This window comes from Myripristis murdjan, chromosome 7 (assembly GCF_902150065.1).
Source record: "Myripristis murdjan chromosome 7, fMyrMur1.1, whole genome shotgun sequence".
In the NCBI taxonomy this organism is placed as follows: domain Eukaryota; kingdom Metazoa; phylum Chordata; class Actinopteri; order Holocentriformes; family Holocentridae; genus Myripristis; species Myripristis murdjan.
Genome location: NC_043986.1, coordinates 11,585,894 through 11,600,911, shown reverse-complemented (window position 1 = coordinate 11,600,911; position 15,018 = coordinate 11,585,894). Strand labels below are relative to the sequence as shown.

General features: G+C 45.1%; 1 protein-coding gene across 9 annotated transcripts in view; it reads left to right on the top strand.

Annotated features, from left to right (window-relative positions):
• The window catches only part of huwe1 (HECT, UBA and WWE domain containing E3 ubiquitin protein ligase 1), a 43,694-nt gene extending 33,318 nt beyond the window's left edge, over window positions 1–10,376 (top strand). For all 9 annotated transcript variants that reach the window (XM_030056341.1, XM_030056338.1, XM_030056339.1 and 6 more), the window contains 19 exons: window positions 114–508; window positions 640–1,288; window positions 1,395–2,118; window positions 2,242–2,333; window positions 2,981–3,137; window positions 3,234–3,366; window positions 3,527–3,729; window positions 3,854–4,089; window positions 4,887–4,989; window positions 5,880–6,029; window positions 6,181–6,426; window positions 6,512–6,629; window positions 6,724–6,864; window positions 6,950–7,237; window positions 7,563–7,668; window positions 7,995–8,112; window positions 8,745–8,926; window positions 9,191–9,381; window positions 9,492–10,376. In XM_030056341.1, the coding sequence (XP_029912201.1) occupies window positions 114–508; window positions 640–1,288; window positions 1,395–2,118; window positions 2,242–2,333; window positions 2,981–3,137; window positions 3,234–3,366; window positions 3,527–3,729; window positions 3,854–4,089; window positions 4,887–4,989; window positions 5,880–6,029; window positions 6,181–6,426; window positions 6,512–6,629; window positions 6,724–6,864; window positions 6,950–7,237; window positions 7,563–7,668; window positions 7,995–8,112; window positions 8,745–8,926; window positions 9,191–9,381; window positions 9,492–9,594 (4,335 nt within the window). In that variant the 3' untranslated portion in view covers window positions 9,595–10,376. The remainder of the gene's footprint in view (window positions 1–113; window positions 509–639; window positions 1,289–1,394; window positions 2,119–2,241; window positions 2,334–2,980; window positions 3,138–3,233; window positions 3,367–3,526; window positions 3,730–3,853; window positions 4,090–4,886; window positions 4,990–5,879; window positions 6,030–6,180; window positions 6,427–6,511; window positions 6,630–6,723; window positions 6,865–6,949; window positions 7,238–7,562; window positions 7,669–7,994; window positions 8,113–8,744; window positions 8,927–9,190; window positions 9,382–9,491) is intronic.
• The last annotated feature ends 4,642 nt before the right edge of the window (window positions 10,377–15,018 follow it).

Below are 15,018 nucleotides of genomic sequence, written 5' to 3'. Positions count from 1 at the left end.
ATGTTTTTCCCCGTGTGGGTGGCTTTTAAGCAAGTATTGGTTTCCAATTAAATTAGTTAAAAGGGTCAATTATAAGCTGTTACTTTGCACTAAGAATTGAATTGGTTTCAAAGGTGCTGGCACAGCAACGGGCAGAGCAGCAGCGCAGGGAGCTAGCCCAGCAGCCTCCTCAGGGAGACACCCCCCTGGACCCAGTCACCTTCATCCAGACCCTGCCCTCAGAGCTCCGACGTAGTGTCCTTGAGGACATGGAGGACAGCGTGCTGGCTGTCATGCCCCCAGACATAGCTGCAGAAGCAGCCGCGCTGCGCAGAGAGCAGGAGGCCCGCCAGAGGCAGCTGATGCATGAGAGGCTGTTTGGTCATAGCTCATCTTCGGCCCTGTCAGCTATACTGCGCTCACCGGCCTTCACCAGTCGGTTAGGGAGCAACCGCGGTGTCCAGTATACGCGACTGGCCGTGCAGAGAGGAGGCACATTTCAGATGGGGGGAGGAACCAACCACAGCAGGTGAGATGAGGGTGTTTTTTTTGTTTGTTTGTTTCTGTTTCTTAATTACACGTGATAGCTATTAGTTGGAAATGTCAGACAGAAGTGCACATCCCAATATTTCATTATTTGTTGTTTGTTGGTGTTCGCAGACCATCCAGTTCCAGTGTGGACTCATTGCTGCGTCTGCGTGGTCGACTGCTGCTGGACCATGAAGCCTTGTCCTGCCTACTCGTGTTACTGTTTGTGGATGAACCTAAGCTCAACACCAGCCGTTTGCACCGCGTCCTCAGGAACCTGTGTTACCACTCACAGACTCGAGGCTGGGTCATCCGCAGCCTGCTGTCCATCCTCCAACGCAGCAGTGAGAGTGAGGTGTGTGTGGAGACGTCACGCCTTGAAGATTCGCGTGGCAAGAGGAGTACCCAAGGGGGCTGTGGAGGAAAAGGCTCAGCAGCCTCTTCCTCCCTCTCCTCTTCATCCTCATCCTCTTCTCTAGAGCTACTGAACAGAGTGGAATCTCGCAGCTCCAGCCAGCTGTCCTGGCTCTCTGTTTCTATGGACGCAGCCCTGGGCTGCCGGACGAACATTTTCCAGATCCAGCGAGCGTCGGGCAGGAAGCATGCGGACCGACACTCAACTGGGGGGTCAACAGGACCCGGGGCACTAGGTGGAGGAGTGTCAGGGACTGCAGCAGGAGTCACATGTGCTGGAGGTGGAGGTTCCACTGTTCACATCCACCCACAGGCTGCTCCAGTGGTCTGTCGCCATGTACTGGACACACTGATTCAGCTAGCCAAGGTGAGTCTTCCAGTCTTTACGTAGATTTCTATGATGAAACATGTAAATCCTCAAACCAGGATCTCAGTGATTGGAGTAATATCTGTTTGCTTGTTTATCCCTACAGGTATTCCCCAGCCACTTCACCCAGCAGCGTTGTAAGGATCTGTCATCGTCCTCCTCCGATCTGGACTCTCGTCTGTGTTCAGGCTCCACCGGTGGAGGAGGTGGAGGTGGGGGCTCCAGGTCAGGGTCCCAGTCCATGAACAACCCCAGCTCCAATCCCCCCAACACACAAAACTCCCTAGGCTCGTGTGCCTCTACTCCCCAGTCCCTGGGAATTTCTACCGACTTTTGGGACCTGCTGGTCAAGTTGGACAACATGAATGTGAGCCGCAAGGGCAAAGCCTCCATGAAAACTGTGCCTCTTGGGGGCAGTGCAGAGGCTGAAGGTGCCCAGTTTAGCTTGGAGGCCTCCCCTCTTGGCCAGCTGATGAACATGCTGTCCCATCCCGTAATCCGACGTAGCTCCCTGCTCACTGAGAAGCTTCTGCGTTTGCTCTCTCTTATATCCATTGCCCTGCCTGACAACAAGGCCACTGAGGTGCCAGCTGGACACCCTACTCAACAGGCTGCCAACCCCAGTACGGCTACCAGCTCAGGGGCTGCAGCCTCAGTCACGACCCAGGGTTCAGCATTGGCAGGCTCTGCCCAGGCCACAACGGCAGGCTCTGGGGTCTCAGCAGGAGCTACATCCCAGGGCTCATCCTCAGGGACTGGCCTGGCAGGCTCCCAGACATCATCTTCTACAGCCGCCTCTGTTCCCACATCCACTGGAACCACCTCCACAGGTACAGGGTTCTGTTCTTTTCCACAGATGATGAAGTGGCATCATCTGTTAATTTGACCTACCCAATGTAACAATGGTTTCATTAATGGCAATGCAATGTGTTTGGGATGTGTTACCAAAACAGGGAAGCAAAGAGGCACTGCTAGCAGTGTTGAGAGTGACAACAAGATGGCTTCCACTGGACTTACTGAGAAGCAGTTACAACTCTCTGTTGAGGTATGTGGAAATAGTTGTTTTTCATAGGGTGATTAATGAGCAACTCCCCAATACAACAGTTTTTGGGATGCAAATTGCTTTTTAGTGCAGGCTATATAGTTATGAATACAACACCAACTGTCATTAATGTCAACATTTGTGTGTGAATGTGCAGATACCATATTTAATTAACTGTCTTAGTTGGCCCTGAAGTGGTTACAATCAGCAGTCAGTTTTTAGTTGGAGATTGGAGATAAACTGTGCTCAAGAACTCGGTTGCAAACGTTACTTCCCCAGTCCATCAGGCCATGCACATACCCTTCTTAACAATTTGGCCTAAACTTAAAATTATGCTGTGGGGACAGCAACATGATTCTTGAATAGCAAGCCACCATGTCATTTTATTTTATCATTTTATAAAAGTAAAGCAAAGTAAAGTAAAAGTAAAGCAATATAAAGACGTGAGGTCTTTAATGGTGTAAGTGATTTTTTTTTTTAAAAGGTTGTGTGAAATCAAATTGAATTGTCTATGAATAACCTCTGTGTTTTGATCTGCAGTCTTTTTCTCCCTTAACAGCAGACGAACTTGTTCTAGTGATAGTAGTCTTTCAAGATTGAATCAGTAATTCCTCAAGACGTGCTCACAACTCTCTCTTTCTCTTTTGAAGGTGTTGACCTCTCACTCATGTTCAGAGGAGGGTCTGGAAGATGCAGCCAATATCCTGCTGCAGCTGTCCAGAGGAGACAGCGCGACCAGAGACACTGTGCTCAGACTGCTGCTCAGTGGAGCTAGACACCTTGGATATACTCTCTGCAAACAGATCGGTCAGTGCTGTGCATCTACAAAGATGCCAGTTCTCATGCTGATGCAAATATTCACTTTTCTACCTCACACATATGAACCTATCCTCCTTTTCACAGGCACATTATTGGCTGAGCTTAGAGAGTACAACTTGGAGCAGCAGAGACGGGCACGGGCTGATGCCCAGTCCCCAGATGCCCCTCCTGAGGATTCCTCCCTCTCAGCCAGGCTCAAGGGCAAGATGACCAGCAGGTTGGTCTTAGGTGGTTAGTTTGGCCACAGACTTGCACATAGACTTGATGGATGGCTTGCACAGCTGGTAGGGTGTGTGTATACATATATTTTTCATTTTCTCTTTTTTTTTAACTACATTTGTCTTGTGTTGTTTCTTCCTGTGCTTATCGGGGTGCAGGTTTGATGGGGCGGAGAGTGTGGTGATTGTGGCTGCCCAGAAGCGCACACTCGGGGGACGTGAGTTGCAGCTGCCCTGCATGAGCTCCCTAACCTCCAAGACATCAACACAAAAGTTTTTCTTAAGAGTTCTTCAGGTCATTATCCAGCTCCGTGAGGACACACGTCGTGCCAACAAGAAAGCCAAACAGACAGGACGGTTAGGTAGGACAGTACTGACACAGTATGCTGGCACAAACGATAAAATAAAAATTAAATAGATTTCCAAACTATGTGTATTAATTTATATATAATTCACCTCCCCATTGCTCCCTCTATCCATGGCCAGGCTCCACGAGTCTGGGCTCAGCTAGCAGCATCCAGGCTGCAGTGCGTCAGCTAGAGGCCGAGGCTGACGCCATCATCCAGATGGTGAGAGAGGGCCAGCGAGCACGCCGGCTCCAACAGGCCCCCCCACCTACCACCTCCTCTGCCTCTGCCGCTGCCACTGCCGGATCCTCCGTGGCGGTGCCCCATGCCCCCGCTGGCGCTGCTCCCCCTGCCGGCACGGCTGACGCTGCCACGGTTAGCATGGGCTGCACTGACAGCAGGCAAACTGCTACTTACACAACGCACACGTTTTGAAGACATTGGAAAACTAGACCTATACAATGACTCTCTTATCAGTTGACCATAATTATCATACTTCACAGGCTACTGTGATGGTCATTCGAGCATATGCTGTGAAATGGCCTTTAGCTACTAGTATGCATTATGTCTATATTGGCACACACTGGAAAATAACAAGCCTACCCACAACTTGTAATGCATGTCAGTCTTATTTTAAGGTGAAAAACATTGGCAGTAAATAATCTCCTAAGCTACTGTATTACATCTGTACTGCTATAGACATAATGCAGATTGCAAGCAGCCTAAAGCTTGCTGTTTCACGTGTCAACGTGTTGACAACATCCACACTGCTGACATAATAAACACTGACAACCCCAACAGAAAGATGGACCAGTGATTCACTGCATTCTGTATTAATGTCTTGTGTAGTGACATGTTCAGCCACTGTTGAAATGGTCTACGGTGTGAATGTGCTGCCTGCTCCAAACTGATCTGTTAAAGTAATGACGATTACTGTTTGCTGGCTGACATGGCTTGATGCTTTTTGGCCCTACCTCCCTACTCGGTCCCTGTTTCTCCTCTCTCCTCCGGTTCATGTGAATGTCGTTATGCATGGCAGTGTCAGTCAAGATGGTTAGGTTCAATAAGTTGCCATCTAATTAATCTTAATTTCTTATGTTTTTTTTTTTCTTGTATCGATCCCCTGTTCATCCTCTCTGACCCTCCTGTCCTCCCTGGTTTATGTCCTCTAGTCTGAGGTGCAGTCAGTGTCAGAAGCCCAGGCAGCCCAGAGAGATGACTCTCCAATGGATGTGGACCAGCCATCCCCTCTGGAGCCGGACCCTGCACCTCTGGGTACATCCGCTTGCACTACATGCCACACTTAGATTCATTATTTATGTGAGCTGCAAATGGCAACCCTATTCAATCTATTTTTATTTTTTGTTGTTGTTGTTGTTTTGTTTTTGCTCTGTTAACTATTGGGGATGTAACTATCCATCAGTCTGGATCAATGTATCCATTAAATGATCAGTATCATTAATGCAAAAGCAAAAACATCAATCCATATCTTTTTCAAGATTACGCCTTTACTTTGAAGTTCCCACAAACTGTGCGAGGGCAGACCAGACACAGCACAGCTCACAATTGGAAGCACCAGTTTCAACATCTAGTCTGTTTACTCTGTGTGCCATGAGTGAATTTCACAAGAAAAATACTGAAATTATATTGTAGATGGTAAAATATGGATCAGATGCTTGCCAGCCCTTCCAATTTTCCAGCCCCTTTCCTGCTCTCCTTGTGGAGTTTCATTTTCCATGATTTTTCTGCCACAAAATGATGAAATTTCAAAATCTGCCCAGCCGCTATTTATGCTAGAAAGACTAGGCCATCACTGCTGTTTCTGAACAGTCCACAGAATACAATAGAACAGAATCTAGATGGTTACCGTATGGGCAGATCTCCCCTCTACTTCCATTTCCACAGAAAACACACGGTTTTCTGTCAGAGGTAAAACAGTTTAATGTCTACAGCTACAATAATTAATTAACATTAATTATTATACAATATAGGATTAACACACAAGGTGCAAGACAAAACCCTTTTGCCTCACATAGTGCAGCGAAGACACTGACAGCTGACTACAAGTATACATACTACATACAAGTATGTGTAGATTAAAAGCCATAGAATGGGATAATTGGTAGCAGTAAGTGATGCAAGTCTGTATTGTAATGTTCTTCAAGATGAGGAAGGAAACAGCCAACTGGAGAGTGAGGAGAGGCTTCCAGACCTCCCTCTGCTCAGTGAGCAGCTGCTACTGGATGAGCTGTGGGACATGCTCGGGGAGTGCCTAAAAGAGCTTGAGGAGTCCCATGACCAGCACGCTGTACTGGGTAGGTGGAATCCCTCTTTAGCAGTGCCTTTTGAAAAAAATCTGCTAACTATTTAAGCATTGAAATCAATGTGCTATGGGATTTAAGTTGACATTTAACTTGTTACTGTTTTGTCAGTGTCAAGGCAGTCATACTGTTTTTGTCTCCCAAGTTCTCCAACCGGCTGTGGAGGCCTTCTTCCTAGTCCACGCCACAGAGCGGGAGAGCAAACCCCCGGTGAGAGACACCCGAGAGAGTCAGCTGTCCCACATTAAAGATGAGCCTCCGCCACTGTCCCCAGCACCCCTCACACCTGCCACACCCTCCTCTCTGGACCCATTCTTTTCCAGGGAACCTTCCTCCATGCACATCTCCTCAAACCTGCCCCCCGACACCCAGAAGTTCCTCCGCTTTGCTGGTGAGTTCGGCAGATCTGAATGACATGGCTTTGTTTGAAGATGTAGCACAGAATGTAACGTTCCTCCATCCTCTCTCTCATTCAGAAACTCACCGCACAGTGCTTAACCAGATTCTGCGCCAGTCCACTACCCACCTGGCTGATGGGCCCTTTGCAGTGCTGGTGGACTACATCCGCATCTTGGACTTTGATGTCAAGAGGAAGTAGGGGAGATTCTCTTATGATTTTGTCTTATCTGCTAATATTGGCTTATTCAGTCACTGACCCTCAGCTCCTTTCACTCACTCTTCTCAACAGGTACTTCCGCCAAGAGCTGGAGCGGCTGGACGAAGGCCTGAGGAAGGAGGACATGGCTGTACATGTCAGGAGAGACCATGTGTTTGAGGACTCCTACAGGGAGCTTCACCGCAAGAGCCCAGAGGACATGAAGAATAGGCTGTGAGGCTCCATTGCCCTAAAGTTAGTTTAGATTCCCACTCCTTCGGAGGCCCTGACTCATATTTCTCTCCCCTCTCTTTTACAGGTACATTGTGTTCGAAGGGGAGGAAGGCCAGGATGCAGGAGGGCTGCTGAGGGAATGGTACATGATCATCTCTCGGGAGATGTTCAACCCCATGTACGCCCTGTTCCGCACCTCACCGGGCGACCGCGTCACCTATACCATCAACCCCTCATCTCACTGCAACCCCAACCATCTCAGCTACTTCAAGTTTGTGGGCCGTGTGGTAGCCAAGGCAGTCTATGACAACCGGCTGTTGGAGTGCTACTTTACCCGCAGCTTCTACAAGCACATCCTGGGCAAGAGTGTCAGGTATTGGAGCCACTGGCAGTTAGAGCTAAGCAGCCTAATTAGTAAAAGATGTGTTCCAAATGTGCTAAAAATTCCCACCAGCTGCTCCTTATTTAATGTAATATCAAGTCCTGTGATAAACAGAGAGCTTTTTAGCTTTTTAGTTTTTTTCTACTGTATTTATCTGTATACACTTACATGAATACAGAATGCAGTAAATCACATCTTATGTGTATATACATATTATTGCTACTGTAAAGGGGCATTACATCACAAAACATAAACCAGGCAAATCTTTGTTTTTAATATATGTATAATTTATATTTTCATTTGACTGCATTCCCAGGTACACCGACATGGAGAGTGAAGACTACCCGTTCTTCCAGGGCTTGGTGTACTTGTTGGAGAATGATGTGTCCACACTGGGCTATGAGCTCACATTCAGCACCGAGGTTGGTCTTCGTTCTCCAGTTTCCCCAATTAGCTTCAAGTGGAAAATTGATTCTCAAGCTGTGTCCTCTCCTAAACTGCTGAAATTGGTGTTGGACCTTGAGGGCTTGAATCTCACATGTTTTATGTTCTCATCCTTTCATCTAGTTAGCAAAGTACCAATTATACTATAAATGACTCTTTTGCAACACTTAGTCTGATGGACTTAAATTGCTGTTAATGGAGGCCAACTGTGACCCGCAGTGTAATGGTGAGCGGAAGTTGTCACCATAGGACAAGCAGCACTGAAACACCCCTCTTTCTTGTGTGTGTGTGTTTATGTGTATAGGTCCAGGAGTTTGGGGTGTGTGAAGTGAGGGACCTCAAGCCCAATGGAGCCAATATCCTGGTCACAGAGGAAAACAAGAAGGAATATGTGCACCTGGTCTGCCAGATGAAGATGACAGGTGCCATTATTAGTTATTAGTTTTTCAGCCAAACTTAATTGTCCACTATAGTTTCTATAAATAATGGAGAAGCAGTAGTTACTCAGCGTAATCCACAAAATTGATTAATTGATGTAGATTCAAGCAACATGTCTAATCATTATTATTTCAGGCTGTATGCATGAAAGTTAAGTCTAGTTATGGTCAGTGTTGGAAAGTACAAAGAAGCCCTTTGAGATAACGTTGTTTGAAAAGTCAAACTGACTGACATGCAACACAGAAGCTGAAAGATGTTTCCCTTTTAGAAAATGGCTGAATATGCAACCAAATATGCTAGTCAGTCGCAGGAAAAATAAAAAAAAACCTTAGAATGCAAGTTTCAAAACAGACGTTACAGACAAGTTACACTCCTGCATAACATGCTGATAGCTCTGGATAGTTATCGATTGTTTACTTACCTAATCTCAAAACCATGCAAAACACAGGTATATAAAAGCCAAAGGTCCGTTTCAAAGAAATAGAATTTGCCATTTTCTTGGATATCAAATTAAGTTATTTAGTAAATTTGAATTAAGTATTCAGATACATAATGTTACGAAAGAATATTAGGATTACTGAATGGTCTTTGAGCATATACTTGTGCTAATTTGTAGGTGCGATCCGGAAGCAGCTGGCAGCCTTCCTGGAGGGCTTCTACGAGATCATCCCAAAGAGGCTGATCTCCATCTTCACTGAGCAGGAGCTGGAGCTGCTCATTTCTGGCCTGCCCACGATTGACATCGATGACCTAAAGGCCAACACAGAATATCACAAATACCAGTCCAGCTCTATTCAGGTATGCATGTGTGAACACTCTTCAGTGTAAAACATTTATTATGGAAGGTACTGATTCATGGAGTGGCTCATGTAGTGGCTTTGACATGGGTATGTTGTGAGAAAATAGGAAAACGTCAAGTGTCATTTTAGTATTCATTTGTTATGTTCACCCAGTGGAAAACATGGAAGCAAGGCTCTTTTTTTTTTTTTTTTTTTTAATTTACCTGTCAAAGTTTTAATTATTGTTCATTTGCCCCCCTTTTTTGTTCATTTTCACTTACAGATCCAGTGGTTCTGGAGGGCCTTACGTTCTTTTGACCAGGCAGACCGAGCCAAGTTCCTACAGTTTGTTACAGGCACATCCAAGGTGCCTCTGCAGGGTTTTGCTGCTCTGGAGGGCATGAACGGCATCCAGAAGTTCCAGATCCACCGTGATGATCGCTCCACTGACCGACTGCCGTCTGCTCATACCTGGTAAAGATGTAGATGGACCACTAGATAGGATTGAATTACACACAGCAGTCATGAATGGAAAGTTTGGAAAATGTCATGTTTGTTCTAATGTGTTCTTTTTCTCCCCTCAGCTTTAACCAGCTGGACCTCCCAGCCTATGAGAGCTATGAAAAGCTGAGACATATGCTGCTGTTGGCCATTCAAGAATGCTCAGAGGGATTCGGACTGGCATAAACAATGAGACTCTTTACACACACAGACATGCATACAAACACTTGATTTAGACTTGCCTACTCTTTACACATTCATACTGATAACCCATAAATGCACGCACACACCACACATGCACACAGTCCACAATCACAGACATTACTGGATTACCTGTTGAATGGCCTAGACTTACTGGTTTCTAATCCATATAAAGAAACAGATAAACCAGCAAGTGAAATGAACTGATTGACATTGCCTACTACACACAGAGCCTCATGTTGACACAACTGTGTCTCCCTTCCCAATTTAATGGCAAACGCGAGAGCGGATTCAGAGGATAAACATGGACTAATATAAGAGACATTTTCTCCATTTAGTTTGATTTCTCTGTACAAAAGGTTTGGGAGTTTATTATGTTTAATCTTTTTTGTTCTTCTCTGGCTGTGTAAAAAGAAAAAAGAGAAGGTTGTGTGTGTGTGAACAGGATGGTTATAAAACCTTTGGGGAAAAAATGTTGGTTGTTTCTTGTTGCAAATTTGTGACCTCACAAGCCTTGAAGATGGGGAACATTTTTATGGGGGGTTAAAGATCAACTTGAGAAGTTTTGGAGATATTCACGAAAATGCACTTTTCAAAAGTTTTGTGGCATTTTTAAGGAAGGATGGTACAAAAATGAAGAGAACAACTGAAGGAGATACAGACATTAACCATAAATTCTAGAGTATTTTTGGCTATTAAATCGCTGACCCAGCCTTGAGCCTTTGAATCAGAGTGGAATAACTACATGAATAAATGCATATAATTGAGTCCATTGTCTCTTTTAACAATGTTTCAACCATCACTTGCAGTGAATTCATTTCCCATCTAAATCAAATCTGCCAAGTGTGTAATCACACCAATATATCATTGAATTATGATTGAGAGAAATATTTAATAGAAAATACTTAGATAAACAATACGGAGATTGTCCATCTAATCAGCCGAACTGAATTCCCAGCACTTGTGGTCACAACTGAAATTGATCACCCATGAAATTTACATTGACATTGATCCCAACGATGGATCGACCAGTGTCCACCGTGATGTCACCCCACGCTGCCCTGCATTTTGACAACAGGATTTAGCCACAGAGACGACATCTCATTATGCAAATACAAATGCCATCCTAGAGGTTTTTTTTTTTTTTCCTCATATGTTGCCTTGGGTTTAAATTGATCAGCTAAACCATTAACATGAGTTCAGGGCCACAGTGTTACCATTTACCGTGTTGACACTGACCTAGTGCTGCTTCCAGGCTCAAGTGTTTCTTTACCCTTGATTGTGTTGCACAGCCTGCGGTGTCCCTTCTCAGCCACTGTGTCATCACTCAGGAACTGAAGCTGACATTGGGAACACTGACTTAGAGTCCTTGTCATGGTAAGGGCTCCCAAGTGTGAATTTGTTCCGAGGGTGTTGCAATGTTCATTTGCTCCTGCTTATTCAACACATGGGTAGAAATGAACAGCCTTGTTTTTTTTGTTTTTTTTTTGATCATGTATGTCCTGGTTGAGTCGTGTGGTCAGCCTCTTTTTTTTTTTTTTTTTTCTGACAGTAAATCAGCTGTCATCACCAGTGTCAGACTGGGAGGCTGACGTGTTCCCTTAATGTGGACATAGAGTTCTTATAAAGGGCTTGAGATTATTCCTAGCCAACAGTTCAAATGGAAACACCCTATCCTCTCTGTTGTGAGTTATTTTCCTCATGGTGCCCCGATGTGCTCTATTTGAGGAAATCTATAACAGTGCTCTAGTGCGGTGTGCAGCTACAGAATACCTTTGCTTGTTTCTTCCTTTCCTGGGTCTCCCCTCTCTATTTACCTCCCTGCTCCTTCACTAAAGCCTTTCGTGTCTGCAGGTTGCACCTGTCACTCCTGCTTTCTCTTAATCCCCTGCTGTGTATCCATCCGTTTACCTGCCTTTGCGTGCTGAATTTGTTCCACATGAGGACCCACTACAAAGGAGGAAATCGAATCTCTCCCCCCAGTGTTGCTTTTCTTCACCCTTCCACCCCCAACCAGAGCACACACTCGCACACTGGGAAGCTGCACACCGGTAGCCCAATAGGAGCACTCATGTCTGATTTTGAGTGCACTGAAGCGTGATAAATGAAATTACAGTGATGCTATGCAGGGATTCCAGGCCCCACTGTAAGCCCTGGCTTTAGATTGGCTAGGGAGGTTTTTGCCCCCACCCCGTTCCTGTGTGAGGCACAGATGCAATTTTGTGCTGGCCACGCTTAATTTACACATACTGTGGGCATCAGTTGCTCTTTTGAGACTTTGATTCTCAATTAAAAAAAGAAAAATAATTAGCCCATGCAGGGAAACTGTCTGAAGGATTTCACAATAGGCTTTTTCACAGATGGGTTTACTTGTGTTTTACTGAGAGAATTTTCCATTTCCTATTTACTTTGAAGGAATTACAAAGAAACACTGGCTAGCTATACAGTATTTGTGTCACTGCTACTAAATGAGATATCAGTGGTGCTGCCAAATGAGCAACTGCAGTCTTCAAGCTAAAATTTGTTTTGCACCGTGTTGCTGGCTCCACTAGGTGGGGATCATGGGACTGAGCAGAGTGTACACGATGCACACACACACACACACACAGACCGCACGCTCCATGTCAGTGCATTTGGTTTCCAGCAAAGTCACTCAACCCTGTGATGTATTCCATTTCATGCTCCGGGCACATTTTAGGGGTGACTGGTGCAAGAATTGCAATTATTTATCTGTGTGTTTGGAACCACTCACGCCTCCAGTCTGAACGGGGAAACGCGGCGTGACCGATTCACAATCAGTTGGACAACTCCAGCTTTTTTCTTTCCTCTAACAAAAATAAATAAATGATCTGTGAGTTGCTTAATAGGGAGAAAAATTGAACCTAAGAACCTGGATGTTTGGATTAAACAGATAAACTGGAGGTCATGGACATGTAACAGGGTGCAGCCATGATTATTAATCCTCTCTTATCAATGACTGTTGACAGATAGTGGACTGAAGAGGAAACGGAGGCCAGTGGAGTTCATTAATAATGACTACTTTGTGTATGAGCCAGAGAGCTTTCACCCTAATACATTGCACTGCTGCTGCCTCAGTGTTTCTGGAATAAATCACAATATTACAGCCCTCACAGAGCAAAATGATAAAAGGCTCCTTTAGCATCAAGTCCAAATGGGCAAGGGGACAGAATCAGTTCATTAGAGTAATTGGTTTAATGTTTCTAATTGGCTGGAGAGATATTTATTCTGGAGGGTATTGCTGACAGTGATTAACCCTTTCCTGGACAGAAGCATCACCCGCTCCCATTCCTCCCCACTGAGGACTCTGTGATCGTCCACTAAGAGAGACAGAGTGGAAACATTTGAGACCCTCGGTGGTGGCTGCAGCGCTGAGACCAGTGGCTACTCATCATAAGACATATTTGGTTCATTTACATAACAGACCAGACACAACAGTATCACTATTTATAATGGGATCACAACACTCACATCTCATTGTTTGTTTGCCTTAGTGTCGTTTATTTGTTGTTGAATTTCTAGGTCGTTTCCCAGTGTAAAATTCTGCCATCACAGGTTTAAGTTGACTAGTCAAACTAGTGCTGGTCTCACAGATTAGTTTCCCTCTATAGGAAAATCTCATCTAATACTGTGAACCCTGTGCTGTGACTGCACAGTGTAAAAATAAATAAGTAAAAAAAAAAAAATAAAAAGGGAGAAAGATCAAGTCAAAGCGGACAGGAGCGGCCCTCAGTTTTGACAGCAGTGTGACACGCTGTGAAGGGCGTTATGTGCTGTGAATCTGTCGGGTTTGTCATCACCTCCTGATTAGGCTGCTATTTCTGCCCTGCCTGTGAGGATGAGCAGCAGAAAAAGCCTTTCAACTTAGTCTCCATAGAGGAGCTCATTCCCACACAATGAGAAAACGCCGTCACTCGAGCCAAATACAGTATAAAATACTGTGTGTCACTGCTAACTGTTATTGTTATGGTGTATTTTGCCTGGAGGGGAGGAGCAGTAAGCCAGCAGGGGCAAGATGGGCTCAGGTAGATATGTACGCCGGCTGTGCTTGGGGGTCACACACACACTGACACACACTCAGAGACATCCGACTATAGATGCAAAGCACAAGTGACAATGTATGTTCACTGTAAAGGTCATAGTATTTATTACCTCTGTGTTTAGAGGTATCTGTGGTCACTATCTGTTTACCACATTACATCTGCAACCGTCCATTCTTCATGGCACAGCAGCAGAAACCTTGTGGCATTTTAGAGAGTCTAGAAAGTCTCTGCAAGAAATCCAGCCTCGATGCAAGTCATCCACTGTGATTATCTGCTGAAAATGATCAGCTGTTAAGAGACAAGCTGCTTCAAGAAGGATTGTGGAATACATGCTCTGACGGCATCATTTAAAATACCTCTGTGTGTGTGTGTGTGTGTGTGTGTGTGCGCTGTCTGGACAGGTGTGTCTGTTCACCTGCCCAGGGACTACAGATGGAAATTAAACAGTAGCTAAATTTAATCCAAAGTACCTTTTCCCTGTGTTGGAGATTAATGGATTTCGTACGTGCTCCCTGATATAGATAGATTTAACGAACTGAACTCATAAATCTCATTTAGCACAGGAGTGGTTCCCATTCAAACTGGCGATGTGCCGTCTCTTCCTGGTGACATTTTCATGACGACCCCGCTACGCTACAATAAAATAAGCAAATCACGGGATGATGTAATTCACGCACGGTGCATTGTAATTCGAGCGAAAGGACAGTAAAGGGTCATTTCTATTTTTAGAGGAGAAATCAAGCCTTTGAAGAGAGATTGTAAACTAGTTAAGGTCATTCATCCATTAGCTTAAAAAAAAAAAATGGCTCCCAGCTTGTGCAATAACAAATTTGATGCCAAACCTTGCTTTGAATATCAATGATGAGCATTTGAGAATCTATAAATTTCAAGCTCCCCTCGACTGTTGCCACTGTGTTCGACGTCTGGCAGCAACAGCAGCCCGTGTCCTAACATTTGACAGACTGTTACCACTGCACATTTGTCCGAGGGTGACTCATAGCTGGTAGTTAACATGCTTAATGAGATGTGTGTGGCTGAGTCAAAGTGCTGGTCATATCTGGCAGAGGGGCGACTCTAAGCATGGCGGGAAACTGAATCAGAGGCATTTCACTTCAATTAGGGAGTGATTAACGCCGGGTCAGAGACGGCTGGCTGACCTTCCAGCCAACTAATGACTTTAAATGGATCAATGGACCAACCTAGCACCAGCCACATCAGCAACCCAGAAACACTGCAGTCGGTTGCCTCGCCCTCCAGGAACGGCCGGCGTGAAGATTTGTCCAAACGACCTCTCTGACTGTCCATTTCTTCCTTTTTTTTTGCCTGACATCTCTCTGTAAAACCATCA